Source organism: Mobula birostris, chromosome 8, assembly GCF_030028105.1.
Source record: "Mobula birostris isolate sMobBir1 chromosome 8, sMobBir1.hap1, whole genome shotgun sequence".
Taxonomy (NCBI): domain Eukaryota; kingdom Metazoa; phylum Chordata; class Chondrichthyes; order Myliobatiformes; family Myliobatidae; genus Mobula; species Mobula birostris.
This window is the reverse complement of record NC_092377.1, coordinates 140,467,367-140,489,652: the sequence shown is the minus strand read 5'-3', so window position 1 is coordinate 140,489,652 and position 22,286 is coordinate 140,467,367. Positions and strand designations below refer to the sequence as shown.

General features: G+C 43.2%; 1 protein-coding gene across 1 annotated transcript in view; it reads left to right on the top strand.

The window, feature by feature from the left end:
• The window catches only part of zmat4a (zinc finger, matrin-type 4a), a 205,267-nt gene that overhangs the window by 46,169 nt on the left and 136,812 nt on the right, over positions 1-22,286 (top strand). The window contains exon 3 of the mRNA XM_072266929.1: positions 6,615-6,632. Coding sequence (XP_072123030.1) covers positions 6,615-6,632 — 18 coding nt within the window. The remainder of the gene's footprint in view (positions 1-6,614; positions 6,633-22,286) is intronic.

The window sequence follows — 22,286 nt, the reverse complement described above, 5'->3', positions numbered from 1 at the left end:
CATCCCATCCATGTGTGCTGTATCCAGGCCTTGCTGTATTTGGTAGGTTTCAATGTGATATCACCCACCTCCCACCACATCCTTCTGAACTCGACCGAAGGCTTCTCGTAGGTAAGCCTTTCATTCCTGGGATCATTCTTGTGAACATCCCCTGGACCATTTCAGGGCCAGCACGTCTTTCCTTTGATATAGAGTTCAAAATCGCTCACAGTATTCTCCATGTGGTCTGATCAATGCCTTACAAAGCCTCAGCATTACACCCTTGCTTTTATATCCCCATACCATTGGTATGGGGTTGGGGGAGGGGGGGGAATGCTACTGCACAGGATTGAAGTAAGCTGCATAGAGTTGAAAAATTAGCCTACTCCATCATGGGCACTAGCCTCCATCTTCAAGGAGCGGTGCCTCAGAAAGGCGGCGTTCATCATTAAGAACCTCCACCACCTCTTGCCCTCTTCTCATTGCTATCATTGGCAAGGAGGTACAGAAGCCTAAAGGCACACACTCAACAATTCAGGAACAGCTTCTTCCCTTTTGCCATCTAATTTCTGTATGGACATTGAACCCATGGACATTACCTCAATATTTTATTTCTGATTTTTTGGGCTGCATATTATTTTTGAAATATATGTTTATTTACTGTCCATTATCATGTATTGCATTGTACTGCTGCTGCAAAGTTAGCAAATTTCGGAATCTAGTTCTGATTCTGATTCACCTAGGACAGATTGATAACCACTGTATACTCAAGAAAGTGCTATCTATTCCTCAATAGCGGAGATGACAAAAGTATTAAGGACTTTGGGGAGAAATCAAGGATGGACACTAATGGATCAGCCCCAATCAAGTTGAATAGCAAAGCAAATAATTTATTCCTTTTCTCCAGTTGTTCATGTTCTGATGGGGATTGGAGGGGGTGGGGAGGAGTGGGACGGGGATAGATAGAGAGAGAGAGAGAGAGAGAGAAAGAGAGAGAGAGAGAGAGAGAGAGAGAACTAACAGGGTTGAATGTAAGTCAGAGATAGGGAAAATGAGTAGGGTTGAATGCAAGTCTGTGAAAGAGAGAGCGAGCTACTCTGAAGGTCTATATTGCTGTGGAATATGCATTCTGTTGAATACAGGAAGTACAGGAAACTTCACTGTGTACCCTTCTGGTCACCCAGCTGCAGAAAAGATGTCACTCAGCTGGAAAGGTTGTAGGGATGATTCACGAGACTGTCACCGGGACTGGAGAACTTGACTTGTAAGGAGAAACTGGATCATTTTACGAAATCTTGTGTAATTTCAGTTTTTTCATTTCCCAATAATTCTGCAGTAGCAGACAGTAATTCCACGGTCATTTGGAATACTGGTGAACATTGCAAACAGTGCAAGTTCATTCTGATTTGCTCTTTCAATAATGCTTTATTCTGTAGTTGCAGATTTAGATTTTCCTCTCTCGAGATTCTTCATTTCCCTATCCAGTCTTGTCTGGATTGAAAACTGCTACAACATCAGCATTTTAAAGCAAAAACAGAAAACTGTTTTTCCTGGTAATGTTGATTCCTAGTGTCTTAGAATCGCCATCAAGCCTGTGCAATCTACCAGTGGAGAGGCTCCCATTTGGTCACTGGATGTGCTTACCTCTTCAGAGACGAGTCCACTCCCCGTCCTTCCCGCTGCATATTTGCCCTCAGATGTTCAATTGCTACAAGCGACCCGCTGCATTGTGAGGGTGAGGTGGGGTGGTGGTGGTTCCCAGGAAATGGGCACGTAATGAACCCATATCAACTGTGCATGTATCCGGAAACAAGTAATGTGAAAAAAAATGTTCATTTATTTACTTTTACTTCACATAAATTCCATAAGAGGAAGTTTATTTCTGTAGATATTTCTGGGCAGTGATTTGTGAATCTGGAAAGGTAAATTTCTGTTATACCTGAATGACTGTAACATGGAGGTTGCCAGTATTTTATTCAATAATTATGTGTAGGTTCTAAAATAAACATATTAAGTGGCAGATTATTGATGTTCTCAAAAAGCACAACTTACAGATACATTCTTTTGTGGAAATTGGAAAATTATATTAATAAGCAGGGTTGTCTTCATCATATAATCTTGAGTCACCCTGCACAGAAAAGGCTATTTCTAGCTGACATGAAGATCCATCTAGTTCAATGATTGCTCACAACTGACTCCAAATTCTTCACCCAACTGCATCCTATTTTGATGACTTTAATTGATTCAATGATCTAAGGTAAGGACATGCTCCACATTCTAACCAGCTCAGCAGTAATTGAAACAGAAAGCAGCCATTCTCTGAGGTATCCTCATGACAGGTAGTTCGGCCCATTAAATCTATACTGGCTCACATCAATCCCTTTTCTCTCACTGAGGGATTACATTCCTTCATCGCAATCTATTCCCTTGTTACATGCTCGTAAACTCCAGCTCATTCTCCTGTTACCCACCTGCACTCGGGGGGAATCTGCAATAGCCAATTGGCCTATCATCTCACACTTTGTTGAGGCGTTGAGTGGGGGAAACTGCAGCATCTGGAGGAAAACCACACACAATCGCAGGGGGATCTGCAAACTCAGAAACACTGAAGGTCAGGATCGAACCCAGGTCACCAGAGCTCTGCCACTCCCTCAGAACGTGGCTGATCTACTCTCGACCTCACTTCCATTTTTCAACTTCCCCCCTCATGGTCCAAGATTCGCATCTGTTTAGATTTTGAATATGTTCAATGGCTCCGCCTCCACATCGCTTTGTCTTTTTAAATCTTTTTATTAATTTTTCAAAATTACAAACTCAATAACAAAGTTGGTACACAGATTGGAAAAATGTTCATCAGCATATATAAAATGAATTTTAAGTAACACAGATATAAAAGACTTCCAAACTCATAATGAGATTAAACATTAAAAAAGAAATAAAAAGAAAAAATATATATAAACAAAAAAGCCTCAAAAGAAAAAAAGAAAAAAAAAACCCAAGAAAAAAAAACAAAACAGGACTAGACCAACAGCTTATATCGAACATGTTCAACAATGTCGTTAACTCCGCTCCTCTCCTCATATAACTTAAGTTTAGAAAAAAGATTCGGAAAGGTCAGATTACATCATATGAAAATGTTGCATAAAAGGTTTCCAAGCTTCTTCAAATTTAACCGAAAGGTCAAAAATATCACTTCTAATTTTTTCCAAATTTAAACTTAATATGGTTTGAGAAAACCATTGGAATGTAGTTGGAGGATTAGTTTCCTTCCAGTTCAACAAAATAGATCTTCTTCCACATCTCTTTGGGGCAGAGCGCTCCAAAGATCCACAATCCTCACTGAAAAAAATTCTTCCTCTGCTCCATCCCCTTAGTGTCTCACTGTCAGGCCACCTTCAAATCTCCCTTCCTTCTGTAAGATCACTTCTCAATCTGTGATACTTCAACTAACATTGCCCCAACCTGCTCAATCTCTCCCCGCACACCGACCCTTTCATCTCCAGAATTAGTCTGGTGAACCTTCTCTGTATTAGCTCCAATGCAGGGATAGCTGTCCGCAAGTGAGACCCAGATTGCGTATGGTCTCACCTGTGCCGTTGTGGCTAGGTGTATGCTTTGATCATTATTTTCTGTAGTTATACTAACTTTCTGGGTTTCATGTTTCTGTGGATCTCAGATAACTCTTTCTATACAGCATTCTGTAATCCCCCTCTATCCCCTTTTCCCTCTCCTCCTAACTGATCCAGTCCATCATCCCATCTCTTTCCCTTCCTCTACCCTCTCCGTCTGCCCATCACCCAGAAACCCTTCTCACTGGTACTTCTCATTGACTTCTCGCCTCTGCCCTCAAAACTCGCTCCTTTGATTCAATCTCCACTTTCCATCAGATTCCGTGATGCCCAGCCCTTTGTCACTTCTCCCTATCACTCCTCAGCTTCTGACAACACTCTCACATTTTCCTCCTCCACCTGCTAACACCCCTCCTCAAATGGAATCACGCTGTTGCTTGTCAGCTCTTGCTCTACCCCTTCCCCCCACCATTTTTTAATACCGGCTTCACTCAGTCCCAGTGAAAGGTTGACTTACAGATGCTCTGCAACCCACTGAGTTCCTCCAGCGTTGTGTGTATTGCTCCCAATTCTAGCATGTTCAGCCTCTTGAGTCTCAATTCTGTAATCTCCCTCCATTGAAAGAATGTTCAGCGTTTTTTGTTCTTTCTGCCAAAGTACATGGCCTCACATTATAAATTCCTCCAAATCTTTTATTTTTTAATTTGCTCTTGGGGCCACACATTTTTATGACCCCACTCTCTGAACGCACATAGCTTCTCCTGATCTTTTCTTACAAAACCCTTCAGGAAACAGAATCAGTTGATGTTTCATGCAACTAACAATGCTGTTTGTGCTGTTTTCTGTGATGTACTGACCACTTTATACTTCAAGGTTCCATTTACCATCAGGTTTAGGACATTATTAATGTCTCCCATGAGAATAATGTAGTGATGTATCCCTCAGTTGAAAATGGAAAATGATATTAATAAGGCAACAATAATGTGGCCTTTTGTAGTTTTTAATCATGACAACGTCAAGCCATAAAATTTAATTTGGAAGAAATATAGCACAGAAATGTCTGTCTGCGACATTAGAGTGTGACAGCTAATAATTATGATTCCGATTATAATTTTTTTTAAAAAACCAATAACATAGTTGATACAGGAGGGCTGATGCCTATCTTTGAGGAATTGGAGCAAACGAATCACTATATTGTTTTATGAAAGTACAGTGATTGCAAGACTAATTTTAGTGACAGACATACAATAGTTCTCAGTACAGATGACCTCATTATGGGAAAGTTGACTCCTTGTGGACTGTCCAAATTGTGATTTCCCACAAGTCAAAGTGGCATACACATGGAGAATTGTGAGTTGACAGAAGCAGTTATTTTCTTCTTTTCACATAAATTCTGCAAGAGAGAATTTTATTCCTTATCTCAAGTTTTTGTTTAGTGACTAGTGAAATCTTTAAGGGCAAGTTTCCATTATCCGAATGGCTGTGCTACAGCGTTTGCATGTATGTGTTTAGATCCTGCAAAAATTTAAATACGAACATTCAGATTACAAAGGGGAATGTGCCACTTGGTCCCTCCAATGACTTGCAATCCACATTCTCAACTCAATGCTAAGGGATGACCACTAACTCTGAAGCCATTCACTTAGATCATGGTTGAACTAATTGGAATATCAACTTTACATTCCTGCCTACTCCTGTCATCTTTCAGCCCCCCCCCCAATCACTAGTGTACCAACTTCTACTTTAAAAAAATATTTTGAGGCACTGTCCTTTGGGGAAGAGGGTTTCATAGAGCTATACAGAATGAGAACAGGCTCTTTACTCCAACTTCTCTATGCTGACCCAAGATGCCAAAGTATGCCACTTGCCTCCAAACCTTTCCTACACATGTATCTGTCTAAATGTCTAACAGACTTCATAATTGTACCACCTCTTCTGGCAGCTCACTCCACACACCCACCACTTATGTGTGAAAAATCTGTCCCTCAGATTCCTTTCCCATCTTACCTTAAACCAGCATCCCATTATTTTTGGCCTCTCCTATCCTAACAAAAAGACTATGACTGTTTTCCCTATCAATACCCCTCACCATTTTATTCATCTCTGAAAGGTCAACCCTCAATCTCCTTCACTCCAGGGAAAACAAAATCAGCATATCCAATATCTCCTTGTATCTCAAGCCCTCAAGTTCCAGCACCATTCCTGTGGATCCAAAGACTAGATGCCCCCTGAGAGAGGAAAATAAATTGCCTTGTCTCTATCTGAAGTGAGCCACTTCTTTTTAAACAGTTGTGGATTGTTGCATGCAAGGAAACACTCTCTCCACCTTCACTCTGGTTAATATACTCAGTGGCCACTTTATTAGGTACACCTGCACATTAATGCAAATATCTAATCAGCCAATCATATGGTAGCAACTCAAAGTATAAAAGCATGCAGTCATGATCAGAGGGGAAAGGGAGGCATTTATATCAAATACAAAAGAGTGTTGCAGTTACTAGGGTAGGTAATGGAAACAGGAGAGAGGAAATTGTGTGGACTAGGTTAAGGCTGGGACATTGTGCATTAAACAAAACATTGAAAATGATAGGGAAACACCAGACAGGATTGTGTGAGGAATGTTAGGAAGAGGAGTCAGCAGAACATGTAGTTTTGTGTTGCAGGAAGTATGGGATACAGAGAGAGAGGATGAGAAATAAATTAAGGGAGTTGGGGATGCAGGAATTCACATTAAAAGGGTTGCTGGGCATGGGTGAGAGAGCACAAGTCCGGGTATTTTTAGCGTTTTTAAGGGGTACAGGGGTTTTTTATAGAATATGACGAATAAACAGGAATAGGATACTAGGATGGTCAAAGATGGGAGGGTGAAGTGTAGGTTTGTGTGTGTGTGTGTGTGAGTGAGCGATTGGGTGAAGGGATTTAGAATGTATGTCTAGTGCACATTCTGGAGCAGAGGGTGGCGGTAATGCACCATTAAGCTGGATGCCAACCGCCGTAAAACAAGATACAGACAGACAGGAGGTTAAGAGGCCAGACAGGTCCTCCAGCTTCCGGGGTTCTGCTCAGGGCTAATAATCCTGACTGGTTTAAAAAAAAATTGTTACAGAAAAAGCAATGAAGAAGAATCCTTCCTTATCTGTATGCGACTGAGAACAGACAGAGATGGAGGATCTTCCTTGCTGCCCTAGATGCCAACGGCATAACTGGTTGTAAATAAGTACGTCCTAAACCTGCTTTACACTTCAAACATGTGCTTTCCAGTATTTGACATTTCTACCTTGGGTTAAAGTCTGACTCACCACTCTACCTATGCTTTAGTATTTCATATACTTCAGGTTGCCCCCCTCAGCCTCTGATGTTCCAGAGGAAACAATCCAATTCGTCCAATTTTCCCTCATGACTGATGCTCTCCAGTCCAGGCAGCATCCTGCACCCTTTCCAAAGCCTCCATCTCCTTTAAATGGGGCGACCAGGACTAAGCATAATACTCTAGACCTGGCCTAAACCAAAACGTCTGGCATGCCTTAGCTGTGCAAAAAGCAGGCTGAGTGCAGAACTTTCTCAGGAGCCAGGCGAACTCAAGGCATTCCAGCTAAGAAGCCAGCCTGGGACATAATGAAACCAGCTCACCGAGGGCTGTGTGTGTGTGTGTGTTTGTGGAAGAAGGAAATGACTACAGCAACAATGAGACCCAGTTGACTAAGATAAATTAATAGGATTTTTTTTCCAGAAGGATAATTACTTGCAGTGACGTGGAAGGTAATTGATCATCGTGCAGCTGATTGCTTTCAGCAAGGAGAATGTTGAAACTGAAGCCGCATCTGGCGGTACATGAAGAGAAAAACGGGGTGCTAGTGAGATTCTCACTACAATAGCAGAATAAGTTGAGTAATTAATAGTGCATGAGGGTATAGTATGAAGCTTACAAGGTCAGAGTTCTGGGCCATTAATCAAGAGACACACATTTAAATCCCACTGTGATCACTGTCAAATTTAAACTCCAGTTAATAAATAAGTCTAGTTAAGGATAGTCCCATTGATACTAACTATAAACAGCCAATCAGTTAACTAGTATCCTCTAGGAAAGACGGTCCTTACTGTGCTCAATCTACATGTGACTCCAGACCTACCAATGTGGTTGGCTCTAAATTGGCTATCGTTAGATGGGCACTTAGGGATTGATAATAAAAGCGATGTGCACATCCTCTGTGAATGAGTAGGATAAAAACAAGATAAATCTTGCCAGCTGTCTTTTCAGACTTTTTCAGGGTCACTGTCCCTTCAGGTGGGAAATCCCATGGCTGGTAAAGAGTGGTATGTCCCGGGCAAATTCTCCGCAACCGATAGACAGAATGGGAGCAGAATATCCTGTTTTCATAGAAACATAGAAAACCTACAGCACAATAAAGGCCTCTTGGCCCACAAAGTTGTGCCGAACATGTCCCTACCTTAGAAATTATTAGGCTTACCCATAGCCCTCTATCTTTCTAAGCTTCATGTACCTATCCAAAAGTCTCTTAGAAGACCCTATCGTATCCGCCTCCACCACCGTTGCCGGCAGCCCATTCCACGCACTTACAACTCTCTGAGTAAAAAACTTACCCCTGACATCTCCTCTGTACCTACTCCCCAGCACCTTAAGCCTGTGCCCTCTTGCGGCAACTAGTTCCGCCCTGGGAAAAAGCCTCTGACTATCCACACGATCAATGCCTCTCATCATCTTATACACCTCTATCAAGTCACGTCTCATCCTCTGTCGCTCCAAGGAGAAACGGCTAAGTTCACTCAACCTGTTTTCATAAGGCATGCTCCCCAATCCAGGCAACATCCTTTCCTTGTAAATCTCCTCTGCACCCTTTCTATAGCTTCCACATCCTTCCTGTAGTGAGGCGACCAGAACTGAGCACAGTACTCCAAGTGGGGTCTGACCAGAGTCCTATATAGCTGCAAAGTTACCTTTTGGCTCCTAAATTCAGTTCCACGATTAATGAAGGCCAATACAAAGTATCCCTTCTTAACCACAGAGTCAAGTGCAGCTGCTTTGAGCATTCTATGGACTCAGACTCCAAGATCCCTCTGATCCTCCACACTGCCAAGAGTCTTACCATTAATACTATATTCTGCCATCTTATTTGACCTACCAAAATGAACCACTTCACACTTATCTGGGTTGAACTCCATCTGCCACCTCTCAGCCCAGTTTTGCATTCTATCATTGTCCCGTTGTAACCTCTGATAGCCCTCCATGCTACCCACAACACCTCCAACCTTTGTGTCATCAGCAAACTTACTAACCCATCCCTCCACTTCCTCATCCAGGTCATTTATAAAAATTATGAACAGCAAGGGTCCCAGAACAGATCCCTGAGGGATGCATGCAGCATGAATCTTGAACTTCAAAAAAAACTGCAGGGCCGCTAGATCAGAAGTAGAAACAGTAAATACTGCAAACACTCAGTGGGTCAATCATGATCTGTAGATCGAGAAATTCAGTTCATGTTTCAAGTTGAAGACCCTTTGTAAAGGATGCCTCAACCTGAAATATTAGTGCTGTTTCTCTTTCTACAGATGCTGTGTGACCCACTGAGTGTTTCCAGCTTTTTTCTGTTGCAATTTTCTTCCTGATAAACAGATTGTTCTATATTCAGTGAAGGTGCCAGTATATGGAATCTCTGATGACACTTCTGATTGAATTTCTGTGAACCTTCCTGGAGAGTATAATCAAGCTAATTATTTCATCCTCCAGAGAAACTTGATTGAATAAATGCAGCACCTTTGCCTCCTTATGCGAAAATTACAGTTACTGTGCTTGTTGACAGATAAGGGTGGGGCAGTCCATGGGTAGTAACTGTGACAGGGTGGAGGTTTCATCTCCAGGTCCCTTTCCCTCGCCTCGCCACTGCACGAAGGCTGCACTGGGCAGTGAACCTTTCAGTTTGTTCATCCAGGTAAACTAGAAATCTCCAGGGATGTATCTGGGAAATCGTTTGGTGGCTTGGGTTTCTCTTCTGCTATCTTATCCAAAGGAGATAGACATCACAGTAAAACAGAAAGGAGACATGGTGAGGAAATGTACTATACACAATGTCAGGCAGACAGAAAAATGTTTCCTAAAGACAATATAATGTCAATTCATAATATCTCATTTATGTGGGGATGCAAACTATTTTGCTCTTTAAAATGTAAAATTTAAATTGTGGTTTGTTCATGTCAGAAAATATTTCAGAACATAACTTGGATCTGTTTTCTTCAATAGCTGTTTTATAGTTAACAAAAAGCAAGTGAGTTAAACGTGAGTTAGTTGAGGCTGATCATATCTGGAGAAATTATAAAGCTTCCATGTAATCACTCATGGTGTGATATAGCAGGGAGGAGGGTCATTTCTCTGGCGTGTATGTGGCAGCTCCTTGACAGGTGCATCCTCCTACTCCCATCATTTAGCTACAGAATCATGAAGCACAGGAAAGGAACTTGTTGGCCCATTTTGTGCAGGCCAACCATAATGCCTAACGACGCTAACCCCATTTACTCTCATAAGTCCACTACCATCTGATGCCTTTTCTACCTAAGCACACAACCAAGTGCCTTTTTAATATTGCAGTTGTATCCATCTCTTCCTCCGGCTGCCTGTTCCAGATAACCACCTCTACGTAAAAAAGTTATGTTACGTAAGCGCGGTGCAAGAACAATGTAGCAGTAGGATTAAACATTTTTACTGAGTCACTGCCACTGTGCACGCGATGCAACATACAGAGCAGGAGCTACAAACCAGGCCCACCAAGACGAGAGAAGACATGGACTCGAAAGCCTGAATGAAAAGAGAGAATGACCCATGTGTATGAGGCCCAATTGGTTCACCACGTTCTTGAAATTAATCCGATGTGGTTCAATTTAACCCCTTCGATCACCAAACTTATCCCTCATTCTCTTGTTCTTTTCCCATCACCCAACACCAAATTGCACAAATAATCTTGGAGGGATATCAGCCAACCGCAGGAAAATGAGATGAGCTTAGTTTGCACCATGCTCAACATGGATGAGTTGGGCTGAATGGCCTATTTCTATACTGTATTACTCTTTGTGTCTGTGACTCCATCAGTTGCCTCCATTCAGGAACTGTGAATGAAATTGGACAAATACTGTACCTTGCGATTTCTGGCTGCTCCTTGTTTGGAAGGAATAATCAGTTTTATTCACTGCTTCCGAGGCTCATTTTTGCATTTCGAATGAAGACATCGCTGCAAGTACATAACACTGAACATTATTTCACCATCATTTGCAATGTGAAGATCTGCATAAAAAGCAAAGTGAGTCATTTTATGATTCTAATAGTCCCGATTTCAGTTATCACTATGCTTTCATCAAAGCTGCTTTTGTTTGACTGCTGAAGTCAATGTTTGATACTCCATCAATTATATTAGTTCATCAGATGGAACTTAAACTGCTGTACTAACTCGGGGTTCTCCATGGGTTAATGACCAGTGCAACTAACTAATGCATCAGCAGAAATTTAGCAGTGGATCAGCAGATGAGTTGCCTCATTTCAAGCACCAATGATTATCCATGTATCAAAACCAATCTGTTATTTTAAGACCTATTAGCCATCACTTAGCAGATACCAAGGCATTTTGTTTTATATCAAGACTGAGTTCCTTGCTAGGCTTGGCTAAGCAGTGTGTTTTATCCTTTCTAAGAATGCTTAACGATAGTTTTTGGGTGTGTTTATAATTACATAACAGGACTTAAATATACTGAAGTAAAATGTAAAAATGTTGCTCAGTTTTACATCTTTACAGTTGCATAAGATTAATGCCTGTTCCACTGACCTTTGTGTGATTCTAACAATTCATTAGACTTAGGATATACCTGCCAAGGGAGCTGCAATACTCGAAGGAAGCAGCAGAGTGACTAACCACGACAGGTGAACTTAAAGACATCCTGATTCAATTATAAGTATTTAGAAACTGCTCAAACTTTCATCCAGGATTAATGACTGAGTGAAAATCTTCTCATTAAGAAACAAATCTTCCAGATGAAATTTTATTCTTTCTGGGTTGCAAACATTGCTGACAATGCTGAGATTTATTATTCATCCTTTATTGACCTAAAATTGTAAGACACCATTTGTCAGTCTTGTCTATTTTGATTGGTAAAGAGCTGCCCACATCATCTGAACTTCCAGTGCTGGGTCTGTAGCCCTGAATGTGACAGTTCTTGAAGGAAACATCCAGGTAGTGTTAAGATGTGAGAGGATTTCTATTCCCTCCACCTTTTTAGTCATTGAGTTCAGACACTGCTGCCCTGTAGGAGAAAACAGTAACTGAACTCCTCTATGTTCATTCCTTCATTTAATGTAAATCTCTGCCCATTGATTTTTGACCTCCCAGCAAGGGGAAATATACTCTTATCTTCCATAATTTCATGCATCTCATTTAAGTCATAGCCCCCTTAGTCGCTCTGTTCATGGAAAACAAGCCCAGCCTGTCTGACCTTTTTTTTGTGAATACAGTTTCCCAGACCTGGAAAGAAGTTCATAAATCTGGAGACATACTATAGGAGATTGCAGATGCTGAAAACCCATAGCAACGTGTAAGATGCTGGAGAAAATCATCGGGTCAGACAGCATCTGCCGAGGGAAATGCACAGTTGATGTTTTGGATTGAGACCCTTCATCTGGACATGAAATGGTGATGTCCATCTTCCTTCACAGAAATTGTCTGATCACCTGAATTTGTCCAGCATTTTCTTCATTGCTTTTCTTAAATCTCCTCAGCTCCAACATCAGTGCAATCATACATTCCATCCAATGTGGCAAGCAAAACTGTACACGATACTAAATCCTGTACAGGATCGAACCTGTGTCACTGGAAGTTGAGACAGCAGCACTGCTTATAATGCCACTGTGCCTAATGCTGTATTGCGATTACTATCTTTCTGACATTGAAGGCACCACAAGGTATGACTCCTTAGACTCCTTGGCGCTTAGACTAGAAACCGCCTAGCATTTCATAAAGATGTCATATTTTCCCAGAATGCTTTGAGCGTGTTTAAGACCCACAGGATTTCCTTGGTGTTTACTAAGTTCTGTGAGCTTCACATTAATATTGACGTTGTGATATGCTTTAATATTAATAACTTGGATTTTTGACGTTATGAAAAACTTATGATCCAAATCAAGGAGCAAAGCTAGTCTTGTTTAATATCCAAGAATCTAGCAGGTGTGCTGTAAGCTTTAAGCATCTTAGATCAGAATGTTCAGCAATCTAAGATGTTTAAATTCCACTTTCATGTTCCTCTCTATTGTGGATCCATAGTTATAATGACCTATGTCAAGCAAAGCAGTTTACTACATAGATGGAATATTTTCCCCACCTTCCACTAAGTTGTGATACATTGCTTGTTATAAAGGCATAGAGATATAGAAAGCAGACCCTTTGGCCCAGCTCGTCCATGCTGACCAAGGTGCCTTCCTCAGCTAATTGAATTTACTAGCATTTGGCCAATATGCCTCCATCCTTTCCTGACCATGTCCCTGTCCAAATGTCATTTAAGTGGTACAGTAGCACACACCTCCACTACTCTATCTGGCATCTTGTTCCATATACCCTCCATACCCTGTGAAAACCTTTGCTCTCAGGTCCCATTTAAATCTGTCTCACCTTAAACTTGTGCCCCCTGGTTTTAGATGATCCTACCCCGGGAAAAAGGCTGTGACCATCCAGCTTATCTGTACCCCTCATGATTTTATACACCTCAATGAAGTCACTACTCAACCTCCTTTGCTCCAGGGAAAACAGTCCTAGCTTGTCCAATCTCTCCTTATAACTCAAGCCTCCCAGTCCCAGCAACATCCTTGTGAATCATAAGGTTCTTGCTGGTACCTGCCAACGTCAAGGAAACTTTGCAAGAAGAGTTTAAAACAGTACATTATAGGGACAGGCCATTCAGCCCACCAGCTCTGTGCCGAACTAAACTGATCACATTTGATTGCACAACACCCACAGCCCTCTATTCCCTGCCTGTTTCTGTGTCAATCTAAATGTCCCTTATTATGTCTGCCTCCTATGTATGTTATCTATGTAAGAAACCTAACCTTATGACACTCTCATCTCACTTTAAACCTACACCCTTTAGTATTTGATATTTCCAACCTGGGAAGGAGACTCTGATACAAGATCATAAGGCATAGGAGCAAAATTAGGCCATTCAGTCCATCAAGTCCACTTCATCATGGCTGATCCCAGATCCCATTTGACCCCATAGACTTGCCCTCTCACCGTATCCCAATCTGGAATCTATCAACTTCCGCTTTGAATATACCCACAGACTTGGCCTCCACCGCAGTCTATAGCCGAGCATTCTACAGTTTCACTGCTCATTGGCTAAAAAAAAATTCCTCCTTTCTTCTGTTCAAAAAAGCATCTTCCCTATCTGTGCCTCACATCATCTTATGTGCTCCTATCGGCTCACCCCTCAGCCTCCAATCTACCTGCAGAAACAATTATATTTTAAAACCATAGAAGAACCATAGAACACTACAGCACAGTACAGACCTTTCGGCCCTCGATGTTGTGCCAACCCATATAATCCTTAAAAAAAAGTACTCAACTCACAATACCCCGTAACTCTCTATTTTTGTTTCATCCATGTGCCTGTCCAAGAGGCTCTTAAATACCCTGAATGTTTTAGCCTCCACCACCATCCCTGGCAAGTCATTCCAGGCACCCACAACCCTCTGTGTAAAAAAAAAACTTACCCCTGATGTCTCCCCTAAACTTCCCTCCCTTAACTTTGTACATATGCCCTCTGGTGTTCACTATTCGTGCCCTGGGAAACAGGTACTGGCTATCCACCCTATCTATACCTCTCATAATCTTGTAGACCTCTATCAAGTCCCTTCTCATTCTTCTACACTCCAAAGGCAGAAGTCCCATCTCTGCTAACTTTGCTTCATAAGACTTGTTTTCCAATCCAGGCAACATCCTGTTAAATCTCCTCTGCATCCTCTCCATATCTTCCACATCCTTCCTATAATGAGGTGACCAGAACTGAACACAATACTCTTAGGAGTGGTCTCACCAGAGATTTGTAGAGTTGCAACATGACCTCTCTACTCTTGAACTCAATCCCCCTATTAATGAAGCCTAGCATCCCATAGGTCTTCTTAACTATCCTATCAACATGTGCAGTGACCTTGAGGGATGCATGGATTTGAACCCTAAGGTCCCTCTGTTCATCCACACTCTTAAGTAACCGACCATTAACCCTGTACTCAGCCTTCTGGTTTGTCCTTCCAAAATGCATCACCTCACGCTTATCCCAATTGAAATCCATCTGACACTTTTCTGCCCAACTCTGCATCCTGTATATATCCTCTTGTAACCTTCGACAACCCACAGCTCCATCCACAACCCCTCCAATTTTTGTGTCATCCACAAACTTGCTCACCCATCCTTCCGCCTCTTCATTCAGGTCATTTATAAAAATCACAAATAACAGGGGTCCCAGGACAGATCCTTGCGGCACTCCACTAGTCACCGACCTCCAGGCAGGATACTTTGCTTCCACAACTATCCTCTGCTTTCTTCCTTTAAGCTAATTTTTTATCCAAACAGCCAAGGTTCCACTGATCCCATGCCTCATGACTTTCTGGATGAGACTCTCATGAGGGACCTTGTCAAATGCCTTGCTAAAATCCATGTAGACCCCGTCTACCACCCTACCCTCATCAATTTCTTTTGTTACCTCTTCAAAAAACTCAATTAGGCTCGTGAGGCGTGATCTTCCCTTCACAAAGCCATGTTGACTATCCTTGAGTAGACTGTACTTCTCCAAATGCTCGTAGATCCTATCCTTAAGAATCCTTTCCAATAGTTTGCAGACCACCGGCATAAGACTCACCGGTCTATAGTTCCCAGGTTTCTCCCTATTACCTTATTTAAACTAGCATGATTCGGGAGGGTTTAAACTAATTTGCAAGGGGGATGGAATCCGGAGCGATAAAGCAGTGAAAGAAGTGCATGGAGTAAAGCCAGATCTAACATATAGACAGGTTTTAAGGAAAGAGAAGCAAAATAAAGGGTGTAAAGGTAGTAAGGCAGAAGGGCTAAAATGCGTGTACTTCAATGCAAGAAGCATCAGGAGCAAAGATGATGAACTGAGAGCTTGGATACATACATGGAATTATGATGTAGTGGCCATTACAGAGATTTGGCTGGCACCAGGTCAAGAATGGATTCTCAATATTCCTGGATTTCAGTGCTCTAAAAGGGATGGAGGGGGGGGGGGTAAAAGAGGAAGAGGGGTGGCATTACTGGTCAGGAATACTATTACAGCTACAGAAAGGGTGGGTGATGCAGCAAGATCATCTTTTGAGTCAGTATGGGTGGAAGTCAGGAACAGGAAGGGAACAGTTACTTGATTGGGAGTATTCTATACACCCCTGGTAGCAGCAGAGATACTGAGGAGCAGATTGGGAGGCAGATTTTGGAAGGGTGCAAAAATAACAGGGTTGTTATCATGGGTGACTTTAACTTCCCTAATATTGATTGGCACCTGATTAGTTCCAAGGGTTTAGATGGGGCAGAGTTTGTTAAATGTGTCCAGGACTGATTCCTGTCACAGTATGTGGACAGGCTGACCAGGGGGAATGCCATACTAGATCCTAGTATTAGATAACGAACTGGGTCAGGTCACAGATCTCTCAGTGGGTGAGCATCTGGAGGACAGTGACCACCACTCCCTGGCCTTCAGCATTATTATGGAGAAGGATAGAATCAGAGAGGACAGGAAAATTTTTAATTGGGAAAAGGCAAATTATAAGGCTATAAGTCTAGAACTTGCAGGTGTGAATTGGGATGATGTTTTTGCAGGGAAATGTACTATGGACATGTGGTCGATGTTTAGGGATCTCTTGCGGGATGTAAGGGATAAACTTGTCCCGGTGAGGATGATAAAGAATGGTAGGGTGAAGGAACCATGGGTGACAAGTGAGGTGGAAAATCTAGTCAGGTGGAAGAAGCCAGCATACATGAGGTTTAGGAAGCAAGGATCAGATGGGTCTGTTGAGGAATATAGGGTAGCAAGAAAGCAGCTTAAGAAGGGGCTGAGAAGAGCATGAAGGGACCTTGTCGAGCAGGGTGAAGGAAAACCCCAAGGCATTCTTCAATTATGTGAAGAAAAAAAGGATGTTAGAAGTGAAGGTAGGACCAATTAGAGATAAAGGTGGGAAGATGTGCCTGGAGGCTGTGGAAGTGAGCAAGGTCCTCAGTGAATACTTCTCTTCGGTATTCACCAATGACAGGGAACTTGATGACGGTGAAGACAATATGACTGAGGTTGATGTTATGGAGCATGTTGATATTAAGGGAGAGGAGGTGTTGGAGTTGTTAAAATACATTAGGTCGGATAAGTCCCCAGGGCCTGACGGAATATTCCCCAGGCTGCTCCACGAGGCGAGGGAAGATATTGCTGAGGCTCTGGCTAGGATCTTTATGTCCTTGTTGTCCACGGGAATGGTACCGGAGGATTGGAGGAAGGCGAATGTTGTCCCCTTGTTCAAGAGAGGTAGTAGGGATAGTCCGGGTAATTATAGACCTGTGAGCCTTACGTCTGTGGTGGGAAAGCTGTTGGAAAAGATTCTTGGAGATAAGATCTAAGGGCATTTAGAGAATCGTGGTCTGATCAGGGACAGTCAGCATGGCTTTGTGAAGGACAGATCGTGTCTAACAAGCCTGATAGAGTTCTTTGAGGAGGTGACCAGGCATATAGATGAGGGTAGTGCAGTGGATGTGATCTATATGGATTTTGGTAAGGCATTTGGCAAGGTTCCACACTGTAGGCTTATTCAGAAAGTCAGAAGGCATGGAATCCAGGGAAGTTTGGCCAGGTGGATTCAGAATTGGCTCACTTGCAGAAAGCAGAGGGTCGTGGTGGAGGGAGTACATTCCGGTTGGAGGATTGTGACTAGTGGTATCCCACAAGGATCTGTTCTGGGACCTCTACTTTTCGTGATTTTTATTAACGACCTGGATGTGGGGGTAGAAGGGTGGGTTGGCAAGTTTGCAGACGACACAAATGTTGGTGGTGTTGTCGAAGATTGCAGAGAGACATTGATAGGATGCAGAAGTGGACTGAGAAGTGGCAGATGGAGTTCAACCCAGAGAAGTGTGAGGTGGTACACTTTGGAAGGACAAACTCCAAGGCAGAGTACAAAGTAAATAGCAGGATACTTGGTAGTGTGGAGGAGCAGAGGGATCTGGGGGTACATGTCCAGAGATCCCTGAAAGTTGCTTCAAAGGTTGATAGGGTAGTTAAGAAAGCTTATGGGGTGTTAGCTTTCATAAGTCGAGGGATAGAGTTTAAGAGTCGCGATGTAATGATGCAGCTCTATAAAACTCTGGTTAGGCCACACTTGGAGTACTGTGTCCATTTCTGGTCGCCTTACTATAGGAAGGATGTGGAAGCATTGGAAAGGGTACAGAGAAGATTTACCAGGATGCTGCCTGGTTTAGAGAGTATGGATTATGATCAGAGATTAAGGGAGCTAGGGCTTTACTCTTTGGAGAGAAGGCGGATGAGAGGAGACATGATAGAGGTATACAAGATATTAAGAGGAATAGATAGAGTGGATAGCCAGCGCTTCTTCCCCAGGGCACCACTGCTCAATACAAGGGAACATGGCTTTAAGGTGAGGGGTGGGAAGTTCAAGGGGGATATTAGAGGAAGTTTTTTAACTCAGAGAGTGGTTGGTGCGTGGAATACCCTGTCTGAGTCAGTGGTGGAGGCAGATACACTAGTGAAATTTAAGAGACTACTAGACAGGTATATGGAGGAACTTAAGGTGGGTGTTATATGGGAGGCAGGGTTTGAGAGTCGGCACAGCCATGTGGGTCGAAGGGCCTGTACTGTGCTGTACTATTCTATGTTAAACAAGGGAACTACATTTGCCATTCTCCAATCCTTCAGCACCTCCCCTGCAGCCAAAGAGGATTCAAAGGTCATAGCTACCGCTCCAGCGATCTCTTCTCTCACTTCCCACAGCAACCTGGGGTACAGCCCTGGGGATTTATCAATCTTGATGTTTTTAAGAAGATCCAACACTTCTTCCTTAATCTCCACATTGTCCAGCACACAGGCCTGTTCTATTTCCACCTCACCCTGATCAAGATCCTTTTCACTTGTGAATACTGAAGCAAAGTATTCATTTAGGACCTCCCCAACCTCCACTGCCTCCAGGCACATGTTGCCCCACCTTCATTCTTGTCATTCTTCTGTTCTTCACATACGCATAGAATGCCTTGGAGTTCTCCTTTATCCTATATGCCAACGCCTTCTCATGCCCCCTTCAAGCTCTCCTAAGTCCTTTCTTTAGCTCCTTCCTGGCTACCCTATATTTCTCATGAGCCCCTCCTGCTTCCTGCTTCTTATATTTAATATGTTTCTTTCTTCCTCTTGATGAGTTGCCTCGTGTTTCGTCAGCCACAGTTCCCTTTTCCTACTATTTTTTCCCTGCCTCAGTGGCACAAACCTATCCTGAACCCAGCACAAGTGGTCCTTAAACTTCCTCCACATTACTTCTGAGCTTTGAATGTCTTTAAACATCTGTTTCCAATTTACTGTCGCTAGTTCCTGCCTCATCCCTTCATAGTTAGCCCTTCCCCAGTTAAGCACTTTCCCATTTTGTCTGTTTTTATCCTTTTCCATAGCTATGCTGAAGCTAAGGGAGTTGTGGTCACTCTCACCAAAATGCTTCCCCACCAAGCGGTCTGCCACCTGACCAGGTTCATTACCCAGAACTAGATCCAGTATGGCCTCTCCTCTCGTTGGCCGGTCCATGTACTGTGTCAGGAATCCTTCTTGAACACGCCTGACAAATTCAGCCCCATCTATCTCCCTTGCAGTCAGGAGGTGCCAGTCAATATGAGGGAAGTTGAAATCACTCATAACTACAACCCTGTATTTCCTGCACCATTCTAAAATCTGCCTGCTTATCTGTTCCTCGGTATCCCGAGGGATATTTGGGGGCCTATAGACTACTCCCAGCACAGTGATTGACCCCTTCCTATTTCTGACTTCCACCCACACCGACTCAGTGGACACGTCCTCCCTTTCTATAACCGTAATACTATCCCTGACCAGTAATGCTACTCCCCCCCTACCCTTTTCTACGTCCCATCCTATTCCTTTTAAAACACCTAAACCCCAGTACCTGCGTCAGCCAATCCTTCCCTTCCTCCAGCCAAGTTTCAGTAACGGCCACAACGTCATAGTTCCACGTACTGAGCCATGCTGTAAGTTCATCCTCTTTATTCCTAATACTCCTAGCGTTGAAATAGACAGATTTCAACCCCTCTAACTGGCTGCATTTATGTTTCATCCCCTGCCTGTCCTTCCTCAGCAACTCAGAACACATAGCATCATGCCCTTGTCCTTCTACCCTCATCTCTGCACTCACATCCTGATTCCCACCCCCCTGCCAAACTAGTTTAAACCCTCCCCAACAGCTCTAGCAAACCTGCCCACCAGGATGTTGGTCCCTTTCCAGTTCAGGTGCAGCCCGACCTTTTTGTACAGGTCAGACCTTCCCCAGAAGAGATCGCAATGTTCCAGAAATCTGAACCCCTGCGCCAACTCTTCAGCCAACTGCCATGACTGCCATGACTTCCTGTCCCTACCCTCTCTGTCTCGTGGCAAAGGCAGCAATCCCGAAATTACCACCCTTGAGGTCCTGCTTTTTAACTTTTTTCCTAACTCCCTATATTCCTTCTTCAGGACCTCATCCCTGCTCCTGTCTATGTCATTGGTCCCCACGTGGACCATGACATCTGGCTGCTCACCCTCCCTCCTGAGAATACTGAGAATTCGATCTGAGATATCGCAGACCCTGGCACCAGGGAGGCAACAGACCATCCGGGATTCTCGATCTCTCCCACAGAACCTCTTATCTGTCCCCCTAACTATCGAATCCCCTATCACTACTGCTCTCCTCTTTTCACTCCTTCCTTTCTGAGCTGAGGGTCCGGTCTCGGAGCCAGAGACACGACCACTGCAACTTGTCCCCGCTAGGTCATCCCCACCAACAGTATCCAAAACAGTATACTTACTGTTGATGGGAATGGCCACAGGGGTGCTCTGCTCTTTCTGTCTATTCCCCTTCCCTCTCCTGACAGTCACCCAGTTACCTGTCTCCTGACTTTTGTCCAATCTCCCTGTGCAGTTAATGCTGTCCAATCCTGGCGATGATTTTTGAACTGTAATGTTTGGATCTGCCCTCTGTACAGGTGCTGGAGACAGGTACTCTGACCGTATTTAAATTGTCAGTGCCAAGGAAGCCACAGACCAAGTGCTGATAATTGGAATTGGAAGTAGTTTATCATTTTCACCTGTACTGAGGTACTGTTCATACAGATGAGATAATTACATAGTACATTGAGGTAGAACAAGCGAAAACAATAACAATGCAGAAGAAAGAGTAACAACTACAGAGAGAGTGCAATGCAGGTAAATAATAAGGTGCAAGGTCAAAATTATGTAGATTGTGAGGTTAAGAGTCCAATTTATCGTACTCGGGAACTATTGAATTGTCCAATAACAGCAAGGTAGAAACAGTGCTTTCAGACTTTTCTGACTTCTGCCCAGTGGAAGGGAGGAGAAGGGAGAATGTCTGTGGTGGGTAGAGTCTTTCATTATGCTGGCTGCTTTACTCAGGTGGTGAGAACTCTGGATAGGGTCCATGGTGGGGAGGCTGGTTTCCATGATACGCTGAGACGTGTCTGCGACTCTCTGCAGTTTTGTGCAATCATGCACAGAGCAGTTGCCATGCCAAGCCATTATGCATTCAGGTAGGACACTGTCCATGGTGCATTGACAAAAATTGAGAAGGGTCGATGAGGATATACCAGATGTCTTTAGCCTCCTGAGGAGGTAGGGGCATTGGTAAGCTTAGCCATGGCATCTACATAGGATAGGCTATTCATGATGGTTGATCCTAGGAGCTTAAAATTCCAAAGCCTCTCAACCTCAAATCCATGGACGTGCACCACTTCCTGAAGTCAATAACCAGCTCTTCTGTTCTGGGGACATTGAAGGAAAAGTTGTTGTCCTGACGCCATTTACAAAACTCTCTATCTCCTTCCTGTATGCTCACTCATTGACCTACAATGGCGGTTTCATCCACAAACTTGTCGATGGAGTTCAAAGTAAATTTACTATCAAAGTATGTGTATTGTATACTACCCTGAGATTCATTTCCTTGCAGGCATTCGCAGTAGAACAAAGAAATATAATAGAATCAATGAAAAACTACACACAACGACTGGCAAACAGCCAATGCACAAAAGAAGATGGACTGCACAGACACAATAAATAAATAAATATATATATAAACAAACAATACGATACAATACATGAGTTGTAGAATCTTTGAAGGTGAGGCCATAGGTTGTGGTGAGTGGAGTTATTCGTGAGTTCAGGAGCCTGCTGGTTGAAGGTAAATATCTGTTCCTGAACCTGGCTGAACGGGACCTACGGCTCCTGTACCTCCTTCCTGATGGCACCAGCAAGAAAAAGGCATGGCCTGAATGATGGGGGTCATTGATGATGGCTGCTTGCTTGTGGCAGCACTGAATGGTGTGCACAGCGGTGGGGAGTGTTTTTTTCCTGTGATGATCTGGGCTGTATCTGCCATTTTTTGTAAGCTTTTCCACTGAAGAGCATTGGTGTTTCCGTGCCACGCCA